Raw genomic sequence first — 11,076 nt, forward strand, 5'->3', positions numbered from 1 at the left:
CGAGTACTTGAGAAGCCTTGCTCTTAATTACCAAATGAACTAAATAAAGCTTTGCTACTGTTTATATAAATATTTTTAAAAGATTTTATAAAATGAACTAAATAAAGCTATGTTACGGTTTTATAAAAATATTAGAAAATATAAACTTTGGGTGGCGCCAAAACAGCCGGCGCCCAACTGTCAGCTAGCGACCTAACGCCCGCGCCCAAACGGCAGCGCCCAATAGTCCCATTCCGTATATCATATGAGCGTGATGACATGAACTTGTGCAATACTCTGTCTCAAGGCATGCAATATCCATGACTCACATCCTCAGTCATCAAGCATTTGAAGTCCACAACAAAGCTCTCGCCCAGCCCTTCCCATTACCATTCTTATCTTTGGATTGGGAGGTTTTGTCGATTTTTCTCCAGCAGCACTGGGACTTTTCTTTTACGGTACGGTAAACAAGTTGGTGTTCGTTGAATAAAACAGTTTTTCACAAGCATACGACTAATGATACGAATGTGCAATGTTTTGATTGTTGTTCTAATCAGCTGAACACATCGTCTGCATGTTTGCCATACGAATTGTGATTCAAGTGTTAGTAATGCAGTATTGTAAGAATGTTTGAATAACCGTTCACACATATTAAATTAGGCACTAGTGGGTAAATCAGTAACTTTGAATAAGGAAACTGTTTTGAATTTGCAGAGCCAATTTTGGATTAGATAGTGCAGGGGTTATTAACCGGGCGGACGGGGGATCCACCCCCCGTATGATCTAGTGATGGATTTTAGGGTTATACTCGGGGGAAGTCATGGACTATATATTTTAAAACTGAAACTGTTGGTATACATATCTGCACAGATTACAGTTACACAGATTCTACAGCATGGAGAACATTGCACTTTTTTAGATATCAGATTAGATAACAGTGATAATTAAATGCTACCTTTATAATGTTTATTATTTATAATGATAATCATTCTTGTAAAGGGAGAAAAGTAACATTTGGTGAAAAAGGAACAGGTAGTTGTAAATGTTGAGAACCACTTGGAACATTCTATTCTGAATTGTGCTTCTATTTTCATCCCAATAATTTGGTAACTGCTGAATTTGATTATGTTCAACCTCTATAACAAAATGTATTCAAACTTTAATGATATATACGTTCCCATACTGGTGGAGATAAATAAGAATTATAGGCCTGTTATGTGGCTTCTTATTAGCCCTATTCACCTTAGGCCCTTATTAAGATGCAAACTTGTAAATAGAAGTGTTAGTTAACTGACCGTGATCAGTCTTATATGAGACTGGGATTTTGTCCAGTATGGGGTTAAGAAGCTGGGGTTTTCTCCGGATATTGCTGGGGATTAGACTATCACAGTAAACATTGTTCAAATTTTTGTGTACACAGAAAATCTGGTTTTCTTGGAAGAAGAAATATAAATATACATACATATATACACATGCACACACACGCATATATATATATATATATATATGTGTATAAATGTATATATGTATATATATGTGTATATATATATATATATATATATATGTGTGTGTGTATAAATATATATGTATATATATATATATATATATATATACATATATACGTATATTTATTATATATATATATATATATACTTATATATATATATATATATATATATATATATATATATGTATATGCATGCATGTACATATACACACACACACACACACACTTTCAACGAACGGACGGCTTGACGAACGCTCTGAAGAAAAGTGCAGATTGAGGATACCAACGCAAAGAGAAGTGCCTTTTTGTATTTGCAGGGGGGGGGGAATTGCTCGTGAGGTAGTGGGAAAGTAAGGAAAGAGGAGAGGGGGAGGGATTACTGGGGAAATGGAAGGTAATGAGGATGTGGAGGACTTGGCCCAGGCAGACGGGCGGAAGGTCAACATGAAACGACCACCGGATGACGAAATGGCAAATAAAAATGTAAAGATTAGAAGTATAGAGAGGAGAAATACAGTAGAAAGTGACGAGAATATGTTCCAGGGATTTAAAGAGGGTGGGGGGGACACAACCCCCCCCAGACTGATAAGACTAGAGGAGAGAGTTGATAAGGTGATCGAGGACTTGGAACGTAAGTTAGGTAATGTAGGCTCCATTCTCCAAAGAATTGAAAGATTGGAACAACTAGAGAAGGCTAACAGAAACTTAACTGAAGAAGTAGAGGACCTAAAAAGACAGTTAGGAAATGTAAAGGAGGAGAATGAGAAATTGAAGAAGAATAGTAATGAAAACAGTGAGAAAATAGCTACAGAAGCTAAAAATTGGAGAATAACTCAAGAAGGGAATAAGGTTTCATTCACTGACATAGTCAAACAGCAATTGAAAGAACATAATGAAGACTCAGTTATTAAAGTGATGAGACAGAAGGAGAATATAGTAAGAGAATTAGCTGACAAAAAGAAATGTATAATTATATTAGGAATGGAAGAGAAACATAACCCAGATAGAACCGCAAGAATCAAGGAGGAAAATGAAAGGGTAAGCAGTTTATTAAAATTAGTCCAGGAAGATGAACCAGAAATTATAAAGGAAATTGAGGAAAAATTCAGACTCGGAAAATATAGTACAGATAAGACCAGACCAATTAAGATTAAATTCAGGTCACAAACAACGGCAGAGAAAATTCTATCCAAGACAGGGAAACTAGCAACAAATGATCAATATAAAAAGGTATGGATAAAAAGAGAAATGAATAAGGAGGAAAGAGAGGCAGAAAAGCAGAAAAGAATTGAAGCTAAGGCAAAAAACGAGGAAAGAACGGAGTCAGAGAAAGAGAGATTCTATTGGAGAGTAGTGAACATGAAAATAAAGCAGTTCGACATACTAAAGAAAAACATAAGGGAAACAGAGAACACAATGGAAGTGGCAGAAAACTAAGAGTGTCTTACACAAATATAGATGGATTGATAACAGGATTGAATGAACTGAATGATTATTTGAAAGAAAAAGAACCGGACATAATGGGAATTGTAGAAACAAAATTAAAAGGCCCACTACCACCCAACAGTGTAGGACATGATACATACAATTATTGGATTAGAAACAGAGAGAAAAAACAAGGGGGTGGAGTTATGTTCCTGACAAAGAAGGATATAAACGTGAAAGGTGTCATATATGGAAAGAATACAGTAGAGATGATTATGATAGAAGTGGAAGACCGAGATAAGAAGAGCAGAAAATTTGTGATCAACTATGTGCCTCCGAAAACAGCCTCATGGGAGGAGAATGAACATAAAAGTATGTTAGAGGACACAAAGATAGCATTAACTAAAATAATGGAAGACGGAGGAAGAATAGTTATGATGGGCGACTTTAATTGCAAAGAAATCTGCTGGGAAGAAATGACAGTAAAGAGTGGTGATGACTCATGGGGAAATGCTCTACTTGAGATGATTACTGACCATTCAATGACACAATGGATACAAGAGAACACTAGGTATAGAAATGAAGAAGAACCATCGAGGCTAGACTTAATAATTACATCTGAACCTAGAATAGTGGACAAGATTGAATATAAAACACCAATAGGTAAAAGTGACCACATATTGATTGAACTGGAACTTAATGAAGAAAAATATATGAAAAGAAATGAACAATATAGAAAAGGAAGAATGATGTATGAAAAAAACAAACTTTGATAAAATAAGAGAATTCTTCCAACAAGAAAACTGGGAAGAAATATACAAAGAAGAAACATCAGTGGAAGAGAAATGGAATATTTTGACAAAAATTTACAAAGAAGGAGTGGAAAAGTATGTCCCAAGACAAAAACAAGAAAAAGAATATGTAAAATGCTGGTACAACAAAAGTTGTAGGGAGTTAAAAGACAAAAGAGACAAAGCCTGGACCGGATGGAAAAAAGACAGAAGACCTGAAAAATGGAAAATATATACTGGTTATAGAAATGAATATGTACAAAAGTGCAGAGAGGAAAAAAGAAAATATGAAAAAGATGTTATAGAAAAGTGTAAAGATCAACCAAAACTATTCTACAGATTTGTAAACAATAAACTGAAAAACAAACAAGACTTGGAGAAATTAAGACAAGGGGGAGTTGAATACACTGAGGAAATGGAAATGGCAGAAATTATGAACAAACATTTTAAATCAGTGTTTACAAGGGAAAATATACAACCTGAAGAGATTGAGTGGAAGGAAAAAGTCCCCCCTATGGAAGAAATAGAAGTAACGAAGAATGAAATATTGACACACTTGGGTAATTTTGATGTCAGAAAATCGCATGGGCCAGATGAAATAGCAAACTGGATTCTGAAAGAATGTAGGAATGAACTGGCAGACAAAATACATAGCATAATAAGCAGTTCCTTAAAAGAAGGAAAAGTTCCAGAAGATTGGAAAAAAGCAAATATAGTACCTATATATAAAGGAGGAAATAAAGAAGAACCTACCAACTATAGACCAGTCTCTCTAACAAGTACAATAGCAAAAATATGTGAAAGAATTATCAAAAGTAGATGGGTAAAATACTTGGAAAAAAACAACGTACTAAATCCAAGGCAATTTGGATTCAGACAAGGACGATCATGCGTCACCAATTTAATATGTTTCTATTCAAGGCTAATAGATATAATACAAGAAAGAGATGGATGGGCTGATTGTGCATTTCTAGACCTAAAAAAAGCTTTTGACAAAGTACCACATAAGAAGTTGCTTAAGAAATTAGAATATGAAGGAGGAATACAAGGTAAATTGCTAAATTGGATGGAAGACTTTTTGCAAGAAAGAAAAATGCGAGTAGTGATAAGAGATCAGCACTCAAAATGGAATGAAGTAATAAGCGGTGTCCCGCAGGGAACAGTTTCTGGCCCCAATAATGTTTGCTATATATATTAATGATATGGATGAAGGAATTGAAAGCTATATGAGCTTCTTTGCAGATGATGCAAAATTACTGAAAAGAGTGAAAACTGAAGAAGATTGTGAATCACTACAGAGAGATCTAAATAAAGTACAAGAATGGAGTAGGAAGTGGGAGATGGAGTTCAATACAAAAAAGTGTAGTATAATGGAATTTGGAAAAAGCAAAAACAGAATAACAGGATCATATAATTTGGGAGAAGAAGGAATAAAAAGAGTAGAAAATGAGAGGGACCTGGGAGTCATTGTTATGAATAATATGTCACCTGAGAAACATATAAATAAGATTTTTGGAGAAACTTATAATTTAATAAGAACAATCAAAGTGGCATTTACATACCTGGATGAAGAAATGGTGAGGAAAATCCTAGTCACCCTGATAAGACCAAGATTGGAATATGCAGCAACGATATGGTCACCAAGTACAAAAAAATGTATAAAAAAACTTGAAAGAATACAAAGAGCAATTACTAAACTGGCACCAACACTCTCAAAACTATCATATGAAGAGAGACTACAAAAACTTAAACTACAGACACTAGAGCAAAGAAGAGAGAGAGGAGATTTGATAGCTATTTACAGAATCATGAAAGGCATAGAAATTACTGATAGAGAGAATCTGATAAAATGGGATGACAGAAATACAAGAGGACACGGAAAGAAAATAAAAAAAGACAACTATAGAAGAGATTTGAAAAAGAACAGCTTTCCTCACAGAGCAATAGACAGTTGGAACAAGTTAGATGAGAAAGTGGTGTGTGCAAAAACAATACATGAATTTAAAAATAGTTTAGATAAAATGAGATATGAAGACGGGACCTCACGAGCATAGCTCCCCTTCCCGTAAAATACTAGGTAAATACAACTAGGTAAATACATATATATACATATACATATATATATATATAAGTATATATATATGTATATATATATAATTTATATAAATATACATATATATATATATATATATATATATATATATGTATATATATACATATATATACATATACATATATATATATATATATACATATATATATATATACATATATATACATATACATATATATATATATATATACATATATATATATATATATATATATTATATATATATATTATATATGTATAGTATATATACATATATATACATATATATATATTATATATATATAATATATACATATATATATATATATATATATATTATATAATATATATACATATATATATATATATATATATTATATAATATATATATACATATATATACATATATATATATATATATATATATATATATATACACATATACATATATATAAATATATATATTATATATATATATATATATATATAAATAAATAAATACATATATATGTATACACGTATACATATGTATATACATATATATATATATATATATATATAAATAAATACATATATACGTATACACGTATACATATGTATATACATATATATATATATATATATATATATTCATATAAATATATATATATATATATATATATATATATTAATATAAATATATATATATATATATCTATAAAGTAATGTCGTAACACATTCGTAAAGATTCAACAAAAACCCACTGTGTTGGATAAGAAGAAATGAAATAAATGAATTCCATATATTTCGATCACGGACTGTGATCCTCTTCAGTGGAATACAGAAAGGTAGAGCAAAAGGCATGTCTTATATACAATAAAAATAAGGGACAAGGATAGGACTCAGGTAGCGTCTAGTACTTTGCGGGGCAGGTCACCCGCCTTCACCAACGATGGTAACAATTTGTTGACTGCCCAGGTGGTAATGCAGTCAGGTGACCACTGTCCATATGATATATTAAAATTTGGAAATTTGTTAATCAGGGATGATTCTATTATTACCAAGTAAGGGTTGCTACGAGGAATCTCAAGTTTTTGTGCCCAAATGTCCACACCTATAAACTTTTAGCTCAGGTTGCTCTGGAAAAAGCATCTAGAATAAGTGTTAAACATCAGGACATACAACTCAAGAAGTTAGAAAGATTGTGTAAAAACAGTGTGTGGTCTAAATTCTCTGTGATAGAAAATGTAGTCAATCTATCAGATGTTACTTTTACGCGCCATGAACTAGAGGTGTTAGGCTTAGGTGTCAGTTTTGCCTTGATGCCTACAAAACATCATTCCCTAGACCATATTGTGGAATTTGATAGGTATTTAGCGTCCAATAAGTATGATAAAGAACTTTTGTGTCTCAAAGGGATTCTATTACAAGGCATAGTGGATTGTTTTAAGGATGAATGTGGTTTGCCTAAGCGTTATAAGTTAGCAGTAGACAGTCTCACGAATCGTAAAGATGTCGTCATTTCCCGTGCTGATAAGGGAGGGAAAATAGTTATTCTGAATCAGTTAGAATATGAAAGCAAAGCCTTTGATCTTGTAAATTATATCAGGACTTATGAAAAACTAACTAAAAACCCTCTCAAAAGTACTGCCTCGGAATTCAATAGAAGAGCACGCAATATCGTGGGAAAAGAGTTTTTTAATAATAATTTATTAGTCATAAACCCACAACTACCTAATTTCTATGGACTCCCAAAAATTCATAAAGAAAGTGTTCCCCTAAGACCCATCATTTCAATAGAAATTCTTGTACGAGTAAGACATCAAAATGGCTCACGAACATTTTATCACAATTTGTAGGGTGCTTTTCCTACTCGCATATAAAACATTCAGAAGATTTCATAAGTAAGATCAAGAATCATCATTTATCTGGGCAGAGAAAATTACTAAGTCTTGATGTAGTTTCTTTGTTCACCTGCATCAACGTAGCTGAGGTTTTAGCTTTCTTGGAAACAAAATTACAAAATTATCGGGACCAACTACCAATCTCTGTCAGCAAAATCATTAAATTAACGGAATTATGTGCTAACACTAATACCTTCTCATTTAAAGATCAATATTATAAACAGCAATTCGGATGTTCAATGGGATCTAATCTCTCCCCAGTGTTAGCTAACCTATATATGGAGTATTTCGAGACAGTGCTTTTACAAGACATTAAGCCACAAGGAATGTTTTGGTATAGGTATGTGGACGATATCTTTACGATTTGGGATGACGAATGGGGATCTTTTGATGCTTTCTTTGAACAACTAAACAACTTAGCCACTAATATTAAATTCAAAGTTGAATGGGAGGTGGATAATAGACTACCATTTTTAGATATCCTATTAATACGGCATCAGGACCAATTGTCCTTCACAGTGTACAGAAAGCCCACACATACGGGGAGTTATGTGCACTTTTTCAGTCACCATCCTGATAAAATTAAATATAGTGTTGCCTCAGGTCTTTTCCTGAGGGCACTTAGATTATGTAGTCCACATTATTTGGAAATGGAGATAACAACCATCAGGAATCAATTAAAAAGAATAGGGTATCCTGATTGGTTTCTAAATAGAGCCCTAAGTAAAGCCAAAACTAGTTACCTTGGATCCACTTCCCATTCCAGTAAGAACTTCAGTTGGGACAAAAACTGTATTAAATTGCCTTATAATAGGTCCTTAAATGACATTTCTCAATTTCTTCCACAGGAAGATATTAAAATTGTTTTTAGTTAGCCCAATAATTTGTTTAAGAAAATAGTCAATGTACATCAAAGACCTAGAGAAGAAATACATCAAGGTGTGTATAAACTCCCTTGCTCTGATTGTAACAATGTATATTGGGGACAAACAGGTAGAGATTTATATACTAGGATGCAAGAACATAAAAATTCAATTAAATACGCACAACATAATTCCGCTGTCTTCCAACATGTAGACAAGGAAGGCCATCATATGGATTGGAATGAGGCAAAGATTATCTTTAATTCAAAATGCAGTTTTAAAAGAAAAATAATAGAATCATCCCTGATTAACAAATTTCCAAATGTTAATATATCATATGGACAGTGGTCACCTGACTGCATTACCACCTGGTCAGTCAACAAATTGTTACCATCGTTGGTGAAGGCGGGTGACCTGCCCCGCAAAGTACTAGACGCTACCTGAGTCCTACCCTTGTCCCTTATTTTTATTGTATATAAGACATGCCTTTTGCTCTACCTTTCTGTATTCCACTGAAGAGGATCACAGTCCGTGATCGAAATATATGGAATTCATTTATTTCATTTCTTCTTATCCAACACAGTGGGTTTTTGTTGAATATATATGTATGTATATATATACATATACATATATATACATATATATATATATATATATACCAAGGACTACTATTACACAGGACATGCGCACCCAGATCCCTGGGTCCGCTAGCGGAGGCCATTGCTTTCTTTGTAACCTAACATTTTATATTGGACAAATATATCAAAACTAGAAACCTAACATTGTATATAGGACAAATATATCAACTATTTACTTATTCAATGCATGTATAAGTTAATATAAACTTTGATAGTGAAAGAAGAAACTATTTTTAAGGCACTATTATGTTTTGAAATGCCAATTTTAGCCAAACTTAACAGGTATATATATATACCTTAGGTCAGGAGACGATGCCCAGATTCTGCAGGATGACCTTAATAAGCTGTTAACATGGTCGGTGAAATGGCAAATGAACTTCAATATCTCTAAGTGTAGCGTGTTAAACGTAGGGCTACACAATCCCGAAAATAGATACAACTTAGATAACACGTTTTTAGAAAAATCTGAGTGCGAGAGGGACTTGGGAGTTCTGGTGAGTCCGGACCTTAAAACCAGGAAGCAGTGTATTAGCACCAGAAATAAAGCTAACAGAGCATTAGGCTTCATTGCTAGGACGGTAACAAATAGAAGTGCAGAGGTAATTATTAAACTCTATCTAGTGATAGTTAGACCCATCCTTGACTATGCGGTACAGTTTTGGTCTCCGTCCTACAGAATGGACGTAAATTCACTAGAATCAGTACAGAGAAGAATGACCAAAATGATACAAGGACTCGGAAATTTGCCTTACAAAGAGAGGCTTAGGCACCTAAACTTACACTCTCTGGAAAGACGCAGAGTGCGGGGTGATCTAATAGAAGTGTTCAAGTGGATCAAAGGCTATAACAAGGGTGATGCAAACAAGGTCATCATAATAAAACAACAGGGCAGGACTCGCAGTAATGGGTATAAACTGGACAAATTTAGATTTAAGAAGGAAATAGGCAAGAATTGGTTTACTAATAGGGTGGTCGATGAATGGAATAAACTTAGTAACCATGTAGTAAGCGCTGAAACTATCAGTTGTTTTAAAAAACGATTAGACAACTTTATGGATGGGGATGACAGGTGGTGATGGATACGGAGCTGCCTAGTGTAGGCCTTATGGTCTTTTGCAGTCTCCTTTATTTCTTATGTTCTTATGTTCTTATGTATTATTGTAAGATGTTAGTGGACACCAGGGTTGGAGATTTTTTTGTCTTTTTAAAATTATAAAAAATCTATTTTTTATTTTATTTAAATAAGATTTATTTGATTTAAGTAGGTTTTTTTTTTATAGATATTGAATATTGTGGGATTACTATCTAATATGCGATCTGATTGCTAAACGACATTTTTAGCACATCAATATAAGGTGCAGTGTTATATAGACTTGCCACAAGTATACAAGGAACAGTATAAGCAGTATGTGAGGACGGTATGCTCAGGTTCACTCGATTCCTGCAAGAGTTTTCTCATTTTGGTGACATTTGCTGCATTGTCTGTCACAACACTTCCAATGTGACAACCAAAATCTTGTTCGGCCTTCTTGATCGAATTTTGTACAAGTTGTAAAAGATATTCAGCAGTGTGAAGTTTCCCTGATGTGTCTATTGTGTCAGCTAAATAAATCTGACCAGTGGATGTTGTTAGAGTGACACATTATGGGCTCATTATGGATGTTAGACCACCCATCAATTGAAAGACATACAGTTTCATTATTCAGGTCATCTGCAGACTTTTTATATTCCTTTTCATACACAAGATCCTAGTACTTATCAGCAATATCTTTTCTGGATGGAGAAATATAACATGGCCTCAGGTTCTGAACCATCTTGAGAAAATGAGGATGCTGAACAAGACGAAATGGTGAATTTGTAGGAAATATAATTCTTGCAACTTCTTTGTCAAGATTTTC

The 11,076-nt window shown here is 33.4% G+C and overlaps 1 protein-coding gene across 2 annotated transcripts in view; it reads left to right on the forward strand.

Annotated features, from left to right (window-relative positions):
- The first annotated feature begins 230 nt into the window (after positions 1–230).
- The window catches only part of LOC143023567 (uncharacterized), a 48,284-nt gene continuing 37,438 nt past the window's right edge, over positions 231–11,076 (forward strand). Inside the window, exon 1 of one of the 2 annotated variants that reach the window (XM_076182154.1) lies at positions 231–437. Coding sequence is in view for 1 of the 2 variants with exons in the window: in XM_076182153.1 (XP_076038268.1) it covers positions 554–582 (29 nt within the window). In the remaining variant the exon portion in view is untranslated. Of the gene's footprint in view, positions 438–542; positions 583–11,076 lie in introns of those variants that run through there. The other variant, XM_076182153.1, reaches the window with a different exon arrangement.

The sequence above is a fragment of the Oratosquilla oratoria genome, unplaced genomic scaffold, assembly GCF_046742065.1.
Source record: "Oratosquilla oratoria isolate Oo_2021 unplaced genomic scaffold, ASM4674206v1 SCAFFOLD51, whole genome shotgun sequence".
In the NCBI taxonomy this organism is placed as follows: Eukaryota; Metazoa; Arthropoda; class Malacostraca; order Stomatopoda; family Squillidae; genus Oratosquilla; species Oratosquilla oratoria.